The 15027-nt window shown below is 34.8% G+C and overlaps 1 protein-coding gene across 2 annotated transcripts in view; it reads right to left on the bottom strand.

Annotated features, from left to right (window-relative positions):
- The window catches only part of LOC114331767 (probable G-protein coupled receptor CG31760), a 923592-nt gene that overhangs the window by 55887 nt on the left and 852678 nt on the right, over positions 1 to 15027 (bottom strand). For both annotated transcript variants that reach the window (XM_050659675.1, XM_050659676.1), the window contains 3 exons: positions 7673 to 7805; positions 3274 to 3427; positions 1296 to 1405 (listed from right to left, as the gene is read on the bottom strand). In XM_050659675.1, coding sequence (XP_050515632.1) covers positions 1296 to 1405; positions 3274 to 3427; positions 7673 to 7805 — 397 coding nt within the window. The remainder of the gene's footprint in view (positions 1 to 1295; positions 1406 to 3273; positions 3428 to 7672; positions 7806 to 15027) is intronic.

The following is a 15027-nucleotide window of genomic DNA, read 5'->3' as shown; positions in this document are numbered from 1 at the left end:
AGAAAGATCCTGCGTAGACTCCGAATTTGTCCTAAGACCAATCACAGAAAAGGCCATCGAGTACAATAAACCAGCATATCTATGTCTTATAGACCTGACAAAGGTTTCGATCGCATCCAAGTCGAAGACGTCTTACACCTACTGTATAGAAGAAACATACCAATCAATATTATACAAAACATCGGAAACATCTACTTCCATAATCGAATACAGGAAAAGATAAATGGAAAACTAACACAGTTTATACCAGTACAAAGCGGAGTCAGACAAGGTGACTCATTAAGCCTACTGCTCTTTAATATAATAATGGACGAAATAATAGAAACAGTACGTAAAGGTCATGGTTACAGAATGGGGAACAAAGAAATCCAAATATTCATATATGTTATGCAGACGACGCCGCATTAATCGCCGAGACAGAAGACGATCTTCAAAGATTAACATACATCTTCAATACGACAGCCAAGAAATACAATATGATAATATCAGCAGAAAAAACAAATGTATGACAACATCTAAATACCCACTACGATGTAAAATCGAAATTGATGGGAAATAATAAAGCAGGAAGCAAGGTTTAGATATCTGGGAATATATATAACTAGTTACGGAGATATTGAAGAAGAAGTACGACAACAAAGCTTAAAAGCAAGTAAAGCGGCGGGATCTCTTAATGACACAATCTAAAAGAACAAACACCTAGGACAAGACACAAAAGCAAGAATCTGTAAAGCACCAATTAGACCTATATTGACATACACGGCGGAGACAAGACCTGACACATCTAAAACGAGACGACTACTAGAAACAACAGAGATGAAAATACTTTGACGAATATCAGCGAAAATCATCGAATATCATCTGTTGGATAGGGAGAGAAGCGAAAACATAAGAAGATCATGCAATGTCGAAGACATAAATGGATGGGTGACAAAACGGAAACGAGTGGAACGAACACATTAGTAGAATGGAAGAGGATAGGATAGTACGAATAGCACGAGATAAGTCACCAAATGGACGAAGAAGTATTGGCAGGCCAAGAAAAAGATGGTGCGATAATCTAAACAATTTAGTATGCTAATATTGAAGGAGAAACAGGCTTTAAAGCCTACATACAAGAAGAAAGAAGAAGAAGATTCCAGTAATAAAATAACTGGTAAATAACTATTATAATAAAAATGGTCCTTTTTCGATAACCTGCTCAGACTACTATGAGATTTTGAAACATATCCCTTTGGCTAATGTTAAGTGTATAGTTCTTCTACTTACAACGCTGTTTAAAAATACACTCTTACCTCCAAGTTTTCATTAATAAAGCTGTATAAGTGACACAAAACCCTAAATGTCGAGACCACTTTGTGGCGATGCAAGAATACTGATCCAGACTGGGAAAGATTGCAGCCATCTAAAACAATGTAAAAGAACATAGAAAATTAGCGACTAATGACACCGCAGACATCTGTTATGGAAAATATAATGTCACGCAAATGCAAATAAAATTTACATAATAGATCCGTCTCGAAATTACTATCATTTCATATCATTGCGCCAACTCTGAATTTTGATGAAAATTGTATTTAAAGTTTATGGAAATCACATTTTTAAAGTCCATAAAACTGTCATTCATAAATACTATTAATCTAGACGATATTAAAAACAGCTTAAACCAGCGTGATTAGAGGAACTACATACCAAATATACACAACTGACCAAATTATATCTACTTTATTATCTATAAGATAGGAGTAACCCTTTGCCTTAATATTTGCAGATGTGACGATAATATAATTTTATCGTCTAGAGTACGCCAATGAATTAAGTAAAACGTGTTTTTGTACCGTCTCGGACGATATAAAAGTCGGAACGAAAAGCCTAGTTGATTATTATTCTTGGAGCGTTGATCGAAGAATAATAAACAACAACGAGGTATAAGAGGTGAGTTTATGTAGGTAGTAGTTCCCGACCATTTTCCGCTGTCGCTTTGGCGAGCTGAGCGAATCTGACAGTTTTTATCTTACCTATCCTTTTACCTATCCTTATACGAGCGGTGATCGTATATCCCTAATATGTCTTTTCATCTGGCGAGCTGAGCGAGATTCCCTTTCTTCCCTTTCCTTATACATTCATGTCGTATTAATAAAAGCAATTCCTATTTCACGCGATCGTCAAAATCATTCATTCATGTACAAAATATCGTCACATCGGCCCGAACAGAAAGCTCGATGCGTAGATTATAAATATATTTTATTAACGAAATTAACGAGTAATTAAGGCTAATTATCTTATCTTTTGTATGTTTTGATTCCAAATAAAAATGTCTTAAAAAACGAACTCTTTTCTTCGACTGATTTATATTATTAGTTACCTGGAGCAACAACGCAAAGACCTCGTTACAGTGGCGCCCGGGCAGGGTCGAGTAACCAGGTCGTTACGTTGTTGCTCCAGGTAACTAAATCAGTCGAAGAAAAGAGTTCGATTTTTAAGACATTTTTATTTGGAATCAAAACATACAAAAGATATGATCATTAGACTTAATTACTCGTTAATTTCGCTAATAAAATATATCTATAATCTACGCATCAAGCTTTCTGTTCGGGCCGATATGACGATATTTTGTACATGAATAAATGATTTTGACGATCGCGTGAAATAGGAATTGCTTTTATTAATACGACATGAATGGATAAGGAAAGTGAAGAAAGGGAATTTCGCTCAGCTCGCCAGATGAAAAGACATATTAGGGATATACGATCACCGCTCGTATAAGGATAGGTAAAAGGATAGGTAAGAGGAAAACTGTCGGATTCGCTCAGCTCGCCAAAACGACAGCGGAAAATGGTCTGGAAATATTACCTCACATAAACTCACCTATTATTCCTCGCTATTGTTTATTATTTTTCGATCAACGCTCCAAGAATAATAATCAACTATACTTTTCGATCCGACTTTTATATTGTCCAAGACGGTATAAAAACAGGTTTTACTTAATTCATTGGCGTACTCTAGACGATAAAATTATACTATTGTCACACAGAAAGATTTATGAAAAGGCGATTCACAAAATCTCTTTTCTCTCTCTAACTTACGTACATACCCGTGAGTTGATTTTAGATTTATTTATATCAATTTACGCCTTTATTAATCAAAATTCAGAGTTGGCGGAATGATATGAAATGATTGTAATTTCGCAACGAACCTATTCATGTATTTTATTGCATTTGAGTGACGTTATATAAGATGTGTGCGGTGTACTTTGTAAAATTGAGAACTTACCTCTAAATACATAGTAGCACAGCCAAGTAAAGTAATACTGAGAAAGATGGGACTTGCAACTTTGAAAACTTTCAGTTTTCGGTGTTTATACATGTATAAAATTAGTATGATCGTGCAGGCCACACAAAAAATTGAGAACGTTAGTAGACTAATCCTATAAAAATTACAAAATTTTAATACATATTGTTTGAATACAGTAAAACCTCGATATAACGGACTAATTGGGGGGATGGGATGTCCGTTAAAGCCGAAAGTCCGTTATATAAAAGTTGGTTTAAAATCAATCAAAATTTCTTTTTAAAAATATGTACTGTATTTAGATAGAGCGTACAAATCTGTAAGTTAAAAAGTTTTACTGTAATACAAAAAGTACAAGTTTTGTTTGCTACTTTTTAATTTTCTACTTGATCTAAAACCTATCTGCAATATACTCGTTTCATTGCCAAAATTATTGACTGACCCATGGGTTGAATAAGCGATCAATTCTTTGGCAAAAAGATACCATTAAAGTTGCCATCTTCTGCATGTCGAATATTTTCAGGGGGATTAGCAGGAGCGTTGTCTAAAATCAATAAACATTTCACCTCTTTCGGCAGTGTTTCCAGTTTCTTCTCTTGAAATTCTCTCACTGCAGGTACACATTTTTTACAAAACCAATTTTTGAAATTATCTGTGGTGAACCATGCTTATTAGATCTCTAGTATAAAACGGGCAGATGATGCATTATACCTTTGACAACTCTAGGTTTACGAGATTTGCTAACAATTATAACAGTCAATCCAAGCGATCCAGAATTCGATTTTTCATATATTTTAACATTCAATTTTTTTTTACATTTGATAGGATGTTTTGTCGGGAGGTAAGGGATCGGACTTAACAACAATACATCAATCGATCCAAAAGTCAACCTCACCTGCACGAGTGGTAGTCTAAAATTACCTGGTGCCTCCTGCTACATAACAGACGAGGCTCTGGCGACCGAGTATGAGCGGGATAACCATACAACAGTTACAGGGAGTCAAGGAAATGTGATCCCTACAACTCACCAACCCGCCTGGCCAGCGTGGTGTTTTATGGCTATTTTCCCCAAACTAGCAATGTCGAACTTACAACAAAGCGGAAATGGACCCCAGGTGGGTAGGAGAAATCCGGAGTCCCACATCGGGAAACCGATCAGCCTCATGGATTCTGGGGGAGGCAAAAGCTCGACAAGAACGAATCAGAGAAAACGGAAAAAGAAGGAATGCAACAGAATACATATAGCCACATATAATATCAGATCCATGGCTCAAGATGAAAAGTTGTACGAACTCGAAGAGGAATTAACTAAAATCAAATGGGACATTGTAGGATTGTCAGAGGTCAAAAGAAGAGGAGAAATGTGTATAGACCTAGAATCAGGAAATCGCCTCTATTACAAAGGAAAGGAGGACGAAACATATGGAGGAATAGGATTTCTGATCAAAGAGAAAATTAAACAAAACGTAATCGAGTATAAGAGCATATCAGATAGAGTAGGATATATCATACTAGAAATTAACAGGAAGACAAGAATGAAACTAATACAAGTATATGCTCCAACAACAACACATGATGAGGAAGAAATTGATAACTTTTATGATGACATCACCACAGCAATGGAAAACAAAAATATAAAAACAACAATCGTTATGGGAGATTTTAACGCAAAAATCGGAAAGAAAATGGAAGACTCAGAAAACAGAATAGGAAACTACGGACTTGGATCAAGGAATACTAGGGGCGAAAGACTACTAGAATATTTGGAACAACAAAACCTTCATGCAATAAATACACACTTTAATAAGAAGCCAAACCGAAAATGGACATGGGTCTCCCCAAATGGGGTGACAAAAAATGAAATAGACTACTTCCTCTGCCAAAATAAACAAATCTTCGAAGACGTAACTGCACTTAATAAATTCTCAGCTGGCAGCGACCACCGCATACTACGAGCCAAAATAGAAATAAGCAAACTAGCGACGCAGAAATCTAGAAGAAAACCAACGGCTATTGACCATAGCAGAATAAGACAAAACGCAGAAGAATATAGACAGACTTTAAGGGAAAACTATAATCAACAAGTAGCAAAGGAAGAGTCAGAAATTAATAAGATCAATGAAGAAATGAAAGAAAAACTCTTGGAAGCGGGAATGAAAACTGCCAAAAAACTAACAACAAAAGAAAATAGATTAAGCAGCGGGACCGTTAAATTAATGGAAAGTAGACGAAAACTAATAAGCGAAAACAAAAGAAATACAGTAGAATACGTAGAACTAAACAAACTTATTAGAAGAAAAACCAGAGAGGATCTAAGAAAACACACTGAAAATGAAATCGAGAAAGTAATTGAGAGAAATAAGGGCCTAAAAGGCTTACGACCAAATTTAGGGAAACCACTACTCATTTCAATAAAGGATGAAACAGGACGGGAAGAGAGGAGAAAAGATAAGATATCAGAAGAAGTAGAAAGGTTTTATAAAGAACTATACACCTCAAAGAAAGACGCAAACTTCAACACTCAGGAATATATCAAGAAAACAATCACGAATGTAAACTCAGAAACACTACCAAAAATAGAAAATTATGAAATAGAAGCAGCACTATCACAATTAAAGAACAACAAAGCACCAGGACCAGATGGAATCCTTGCTGAAATGTTGAAAGAAGGGAAAGAAGAAATCTTACAAACATTAAGAAATCTGTTTAATCAGTGTCTACATAAAGGAGAAATACCCGACGAATGGAACGAAAGTCTTACAATCCTGCTATTTAAGAAAGGCGACAGAAAGGACATAAAAAATTACAGACCCATCTCACTGCTGTCGCAAACGTATAAACTATTCATGAGGATTATCAACAACAGACTAACACACAAATTGGACTCGTATCAACCCGTAGAGCAGGCAGGATTCCGAAAGGGATATAGCACCACTGACCATCTTCTAACAATTAGGACACTAATAGAAAAAGCTAACGAATACCATATAGATCTGCACTTAGCGTTCGTTGACTACGAAAAAGCATTTGACAGCGTGGAAATGTGGGCAATAGAAAAAGCTATAAACAACTGTCGAATAGATTCCAGATACAGAATGCTAATACATAATATATATAAGAAAGCAACATTGACAGTACAATTGGAAGAAACCACAAAACCCATACCAATTAACAGAGGAGTGCGACAGGGAGATGTTATTTCTCCTAAACTATTTACATTAGCACTGGAAGATGTTTTCAAAACAATGGAATGGACAAACATGGGAATAAATATAAATGGAAAGAAACTAAACCACCTAAGATATGCAGACGATGTAGTAGTCATAGCATCAAGTTTTGAAGAACTACAAACCATGCTAACCGAACTAGCAAATGAATCCGAACAAATAGGTCTAAAAATGAATTTTGCCAAAACAAAAACAATAACAAACACACAAGACAATAGAAACGTAATACTAAACGACACCACAATAGAAGCGGTTAATGATTATATATATTTGGGACAGATTATAAAAATAAATAAGGAAAACCAAACAGCGGAGGTAAAAAGAAGGGTCAGATTAGCCTGGGCAGGATTCGGAAAATTAAAATGGGTCCTAAAGAATAAAAAAATACAACAATACTTAAAAACAAGAGTGTTTGACCAGTGCATACTCCCAATTCTCACATACGCATGCCAAACATGGACCTTGACCAAGGCAAACATGAATAAAATAATAAAGACACAAAGAGCCATGGAGAGAGCAATGTTAGGAGTAAAATTGACAGACAAAAAGCAAAACAACTGGGTCAGAAATAGAACAAAAGTCAAAGACGCAGGTCAACATATAACCAGGCTAAAATGGAGCTTCGCAGGTCATAACGCTAGACAAACGGACAATAGGTGGAATAGCACGATACAACAATGGAGACCATGGACAGGAAAGAGAGCAAGAGGACGACCCCAGATGAGATGGGGAGACGACATTAAAAAGATAGGAGGAACGCACTGGAAACAGAAAGCACTAAACAGAAGCGAATGGAGGAAACTGGGGGAAGCCTATGTTCAGAATTGGACGAATTAAAGGGCAAAAGAAGAAGAAAGAAGAAGGATGTTTTGTCCGTTATATCCGAAGTCCGTTAAATAGGGGTCCGTTGTATCGAGGTTTTACTGTATTTATAATATTGGTAAAAAGTATAAAATTAGTTTCTTCATACACAATGAAAAGTCCCAGATCCGAAAATGTAAAGACTTCTACCGTAGAACGAACTTTCTGGTTAAAAGCTCAATTCGTGCTTTCTACAATTTACAAAGCGAACGGACGATGAATAAGCGGACGAAAGGGACTGTACAATACGTGGACTCTACAATTATTTCATTATATTTAAAATCAAATTTTACCTGAACGGCCAATGATATGTAGCTAAACAAGGTGATGGGTCTATACAAAAGTGACAACCGGGAGCACATTTTTTGCATTGAAAAATTGTTTCCCATGAATCACTGCTAGTTTTTAAATACTCCGACCAAGCAACTGAAACAAAAAAAAACAAGCGTTAATTACAGAATTATTGACTCCACATAACATGTTAACACAATAATATTAGATGCACAATATAGATATAGGTGAGACAGGTATGCTTCTAGCATTTCGACCCCCATTGTTTTCTGTCCATCCATTCGTCTTCTTTGATGGCTCTATCTCTTATTATGTGCCGTATATTTTCTTCACATGAAAATGAAGGCCTTCCCAATCTTCTTCTTTATTGTGGTATGTAATTTAAATTTTTCTTTGGCCATTTATTTTTATTCATTAGTTTCACGTGACCATACCACACTCGTTTCAATTCTATCTACACTAGAATGTACAGTATTTGACCTCCTTCTAATATCTTCATTCCTGATGTAATCTTTTTTGGATATACCACACGCTCTCCTTAAATAATCCATTTCTACTACTTCTATTCTTTTTCTACCTTCTTTCGTGATCTGCCAAACTTCTGCCCCATAAGTCATAATAGGCTCTACCAAGGTTCGATAGATTGTCAATTTCGTTTTTTGTCTTATATCTTTAGACAATACTAGAGAGCTTAGAATGTTTACCGCTTCTTTGCCCTGCTGCGTTCTGTTTTCGATGTTTCTTTTGGTAGTGCCTTCTTTAGATATTATAGATCTGAGATATTTATATTCTTTACACGTTTCTGTGGCTCTAATTTCCAACTCTGGATCTTCTTCATCATCCCCTATTTTAAGATACTATATATAGGTATGTGGAAGAGGAATATCAGGATTCGACTAACCTCAGTGTTGAACAGATATTTCACGTTGCAAAAGATAGAGCATCGTTTAAAGAAGTGATCAACCTTCGTTAGAAGACGGCACAAGAAGAAGAAGAATTCAGGTATGTATATACAGGTGATTTTCAGTTTCTCATGACGCCAATGCCGTTTTCAGCTACTTTAACTTTATCTTTGTACTAAATCTGTTATATTAATTAATTCTTTCTTCTTCCCTAATTCTTTCTGCAAACAATAATTTTTCTCTGATAACAAAATATGACTTTTTGTTGAATGAAGCCTTCTTTGAATTTTCCTTAGTTTTTAATAAAAATCTTAATCTTTACATTATTTGCATCTATAGATCACCTGACTCTTCCGTGGAACTATTTTTTCAGAACCTGCTAAATTTGTTAGATGACTTGCCTCACAAAAGCAGAAAAATTCTATGCGGAGACTTCAACATAAATTATGCTGCTGCTTGTGCTACCCAAATGTTCTTGGTCAACATATTTGAATCATATGGTCTCTCAATGCACGTTAATTCTCCTACAAGGATTACAAAAACTACATCTACCATAATTGATTATATTGTCTCCGATTTCTCACCCCTTGATGTTTGCTCTACAGTTATTAATGCGGAACTATCGGATGATGAAGCAGTATATACGAAATTTAACATCTTCAGCAAACCCTCCTCGAAAACCCGACGTTTGGGTAGGATTTTTTCCGCTCGGAACTTTCATAAATTTCAAAATTTATGTTTAACTTCTGACTGGCATTTTCCTTCTACGGACGTGGACTATAATTTCAGTGATTTTTTGGAGAAGCTTGTCTGTATCTTCAATAAGGCATTTCCTTTAATTACGATTAAGCCAAAACGTCGCAAACCCTGGACTACCAAAGGCATCCGCATATCAGCAAAAAATATGCGTTCACTACTTTATATCAAGAAATTTACTACCAACGTCTCTGTCACTCAATATATCACCAATTACAGAGTCACATACCTAAAACTCATCAAATCAGCTAAAAAAGCCTACTATCAAAATCGTCTGGGAAGCTCCAAAAGTGTTGCAAAAGAAACTTGGTCCATAATAAACGATCTTCGAAATAAAACCCACGCAGCTCAAACATTTGCCCTTCCAAACCCTGAAAATCTAAACGAATACTTCATTAACGTGAGTAAAAATATAACATCAACTATTCAGTCTCAACAAGATCCCATTTCCTATCTCCCTAATTCAGAAATTGTCTCGAATTCATTCTTTATAAAACCAATCTATAAATCTGAATTGATCCAAACGATCAATAGTATCAAAAGCAAATCATCTTGTAGTACTGATGGACTATCCATAAAAATCTTTTCAAATCTCACAGATAATGTGTTAGAACTCCTCGTGTCACTAATTAATGATTCCTTTGAAAACGGTAAATTTCCAGAGTGCCTAAAGACAGCCATTATTATTCCTCTTCATAAAGGTGACGAAAAATCTAATGCCTGCATTTATAGACCTATTGCCCTACTACCGGTACTCTCCAAAATTATTGAGAGGCTCATAAAAACCCAACTTATGTCCTTTCTCTTTGATAACAATATTTTATCACAAAATCAGTTCGGCTTCTTAACTAATAAATGTACAACTGATGCCATGTTTTCTGTACTTCACGAGGTTTACCAAGCACTAAACAATAATCTTTATACTGCCACTGTTTTCTGTGACTATTCCAAAGCTTTTGATTGTGTAAATCACAACATTTTGATTAAAAAACTTAATTACTATGGAATTCGAGGTATTTCTTCGAATTGGTTCAAATCTTACTTAGATAATAGGAAACAATTGGTTAGAGCAAATGATACTGACTCTAGTCTCAAAAACATTATATGTGGAGTACCACAAGGTTCAGTATTGGGTCCTCTACTTTTCCTGATCTTTATAAATGACATCACTAATTTAAAAATCGATGGAAAAATTTTTTTTTTGCTGATGACACTTGGAGCAACTCAACTATTGCAACTCTTCATGCAACTATAACTTCTGATCTTCTTACGATAAAAACCTGGTCTGACTCTAATTTACTCTCCTTTAACGTGGATAAAACGGTAGCATTATCATATAAAGGTGCTCTTCAACCCCTGCTTGTGAATAGCAGCCAGATCTCTACCGTTGATTCTGTAAAATTTCTTGGTATTCTTTTAGACAGCAACCTCAAATGGTCCCTTCATATCGATTTGTTAAGTAAGAAACTCGCCTCGGCCTGCTATGCCATAAGATCTGTTTCGAAGGAACTCAATTTAGCATCTTCTAAAATAACATATTTTTCTTTATTCGAGTCTCATCTTCGATATGGTCTTCCTTTTTGGGGATCTAGTACAGCTGCCCAATTTGATGTTATTTTAAAATTACAAAAAAGAGCAATAAGATATCTGTTTGGCCTCAGAAGAACAACCCACTGCAGAAGTTACTTTAAAGATCACGAAATTTTAACTCTTCCATCTTTGTATATTTTAGAAACTGTTTGCTTAATTCGTAAACACATGCATGTCTTTCCAGCAAGGCCTCATCATGACTACTCCACCAGAAATTCAACTTTTGATGTCTATTTACCGATCCCGTCTTCTGAGTTAGTAAAGAAATCTATACTATATTTCGCAAAAAAACTATACAACCATCTCCCTTTACAACTCAAATCTGCAACATCCTTTCTCAAGTTCCGTAAAATGACAAAAGCTCATTTATCTAAAAGACCATATTATTCAGTAGAAGAGTTTCTTAATGACTAACTAAGAAATCACAGTAATGTACAAGTAACTAAAGTGTATTTATATATATTTGGGTGTCACATACAGCAGCTTAAACTTATTAGTTCCTTTGTTTGTGTTTTATTATATTATGTTGTATGTTCAATTTTGCAATTTATAGTAATTTTGCAATATATTGGTTTTTGTTTTTTTACTTCACTTTTTTAACTTGTTTATATTTTTTTTATTGACGATTTATCTAATTTTATAAAATTGTATTTGTTATTGTTATGTATATCTTTTTCGTGAATCTATGTTAAGCTTTGTCCATAAAATTGTATAATTTTCAGTGACAATAAAGCATATTTCTATTCTATTCTATTCTATTCTATTCTATTCTATTCTATTCTATTCTAATAATTTTAAAATATAATTACAAACTGTACATTTGAATTATCTCTTTGCTATGTTCTGTAAAAATAAAGAATAAAATTTCTCGTCGAAGAAATTTGTATTCTGATAGAATTTTCAATTTATCACTCGATACAGAGATAATGTATTTTTCAGGTAGCAAATGTCAAATGTTATTCTATAAGAGTATGAGAACCAACGTAGATATATAATTTTAGTTTAAAGGCAATAATCTTGGACAAAATATAGACAACATTGTGAGTATTCATAGAATTTAAAAAGTTATTTTACATGATGGAAACAAAAATGTAAGATACGCCCAGCTTTGTAGACGATCAAGTAATAATGGCTCAATATTATGACGATTGAAACTACATATATGGCCCTAAAATTGATTGACGAGAATAATATAGGGATTTAGAAGTCAATAAAAAGAAAACCGAATACTTGGGCATTGGAGAACAACCAAAAAATCTCATACTACTGCTACGACTACAAATAGCTCGGTATCAATATTTCGCACGATGAAACACTAGACAAAGCCATAAGAGAAAGAAATATACCAGGTACTTACACAGGCCATCACAATGTTAAACAGTATATTATGGAACCAATCCATCAGCAAAGAAAAATAAAAATAAAAATAAAAAGAGGATATACGAGACTATCTAAGAGTTAAGACCAAAGTCATAGACGTCATTGAAAGAAGCTGTAACTTAAAATGGAAATGGACTGGACACGTTGCCAGAATGAAGGACGGAAGATGGACTCGCAAACTAGTTGACTGGAGACCAAGAGCCGATAAACGTAGCAGAGGAAGACCACCAACACGATGGCAAGACGACTTACGAAAGAGAACAAAAAACTGAATACAGAAAGCGCAAGATAGAACACTTTAAAGACAAACAGGGGAGGCCTATGCCCAGCAGTGGATCGAGAGAGGCTGATGATGATGATGATACGAGACTATAATGAAAAGTATCACTCTATACAGCTGTGAGGTATGACCACTGAAAGAAAGAGCACTGGCAATGCTGAGAGCAACGGAAATGGATTTTTGGAGAAGAGCAGCAGAAAGAGCTAGAAGAAAAATGATTACGAATCAAACGAACAATCATATATAGTGGTAAATAAAATAAAGCCAAAGGTTGGTATTTAAGCTGCCTTTTGGCACTTAGTCCAATAAATTCATAGTCAATGTCTTCGGTATAACAACATTATATTATTTGTAATATAAAACGGTGGCGAACCACAACTATAAACAAATAACAGCACTCATCTCTCTAACAATATTTCGACGTACTCACGTCTACTAACAAATATGAATGTATCACTCCTGATTATGGTCAATGTTTTATACACATGAAAACATTGTAACAGCACGAATACTTCACGTTCAAGTAATGCTTGATGTTTACTTATGGTTAGTGGCTTTAAATTAGGCGTAAATCATCCCAGTTTCCAGCTTTGTCGGTCGTTCCATTCGCCAGGGTGAAGATTCCTTTCCGACATTGCCTTCTGAATGCCGCCTAGCCAGGATTGTTTCGGCCTTCCTCTCTTCCTTCTTTCCATTGGCGTCCATTTTAAATTTGTTTTGGCAGTCTGTCGTCGTCCATTCTCTCTACATGGCCATACCAAATCAGTTGTCTCCTTTGAATTTCGTCTATGATGGTTGACTTGACTCCCATTATATTTCTGATTTGGTAATTTTGTATTCCTTCAAGCCTTGATTTTCTAGCCGATCTTCTCCAGAAGTCCATTTCCAATGCAAGTAGGCGTCGTTCCAGGGATTTAGTAAGTTGCCATGTTTCTCATCCATAGAGCACTATACTTTTAAAGATGGAGTTAAAGATAAGATATTTTCTTTGATTAGATAGTTCTTTTGACCATAGCATCGGGTTTAGGCAACTAATCACCCTTTTTTTTTCACGGTCCTTTGCTCTTTTTCTCTTTTTCGGTGCGCTCACTCTTGTTGATTGTTCTTCCCAAATATACTGTTGTGATCTTGATTATTGATATGAGATGATAATTTTATATGTCATTTAATTTAATCAATGCATTACTAATAATCTAATTAATTTACCAGATCACATATCAATATGTTTTCAATCTCAGGGCTTTTTATAAAATTAATTACTTACATACGTGGCTTCTAAGTATTTCTTAATGGTTCCTAATCGGGATAGGAAAGAAAAGAGTAAAATAATAACACATATGGGTTACAATTGTAATCAAAATATTGTTTATTTTATTCACTGCTTAATATTTGCTATATCTTATTATTCTTAAACATAACATTTACACATGGGAATCTTATTTTCTTTTGATTTCCAATTGAAAGTTTTTATTAACATTTAACTATTATGATTTATTAGCAACAATTCTATTTAAGTTTGATGAAGCTTTTCTGATATTATTGATTATGTTTCTTCAATTTTAAATGTGGTATTTACTACGAAAAACCCATACATTCATGTCCAAAAAAATGAGACTGACCTTTTTCTGGTGCACTGAGAATGTCTTCACACAAGACCCGTTTCCTGCTATCCTTGGCTGCAATCAAAACCTCGTCCTGGCTTCCAGTAATGTTCTCCTCTGAAACTAGCTCGTATAGCTCTCGTTTCCTGCTTCTGTCGTGATGCTGTCTTCTACCTTTTTCGAAACTGCAATCAGCTACCGGGAACTCTTGGCTCAAGGAGGTTCTTTTACTCTCAACCTGGCCTACCTCTCGTTCTACGATAGATACTCCACACTCACGGAACTACACAGGCTTTCTCACTCTCCGTACACTACCGTCTACTACTCGACTTCACTTCTCGACAGCTCAAAACATTCTGATCTCTATTTGTCATTCATTCCCCTACTTTCTAAATATCCCTTCCAGATTCACAAATCAAAATTCCACCACCAACTCTCATTCGCAGTATTCCTCAAAACCAATTTTTAAACTTTCTAAATATGCTTAATGGATTTCAAAGAAAATAGTTAATTCCCATTCTAAAATTACTTTCTACTATATACAAATTTTAATGACCTATTCTCTATTTCCACTTAGTCTTATTTAGCATCGGCTAATGATCGATCCTTCCGCGAACAACGATAATGACCTATTAACGATTTCACTTGAGTCTTATTTAATCACTTCTTAAAATTAAATATAACAATTTGTTGTATACAGGTTGTTCTAAATTTATATGCCCGTGGTTGAGAAAATTGAAAATATTTTATATTAAATTGAATTTTGTCTATAATTATCAAATTTTAATTTTCATATCAAATAGAAATATAACAAATCCCCGCCTTGTATTCGATAAAATTTATCTGCA

The sequence above is a fragment of the Diabrotica virgifera genome, chromosome 8, assembly GCF_917563875.1.
Source record: "Diabrotica virgifera virgifera chromosome 8, PGI_DIABVI_V3a".
Classification (NCBI taxonomy): Eukaryota; Metazoa; Arthropoda; class Insecta; order Coleoptera; family Chrysomelidae; genus Diabrotica; species Diabrotica virgifera.
This window is presented reverse-complemented; position numbering and strand designations above follow the sequence as displayed.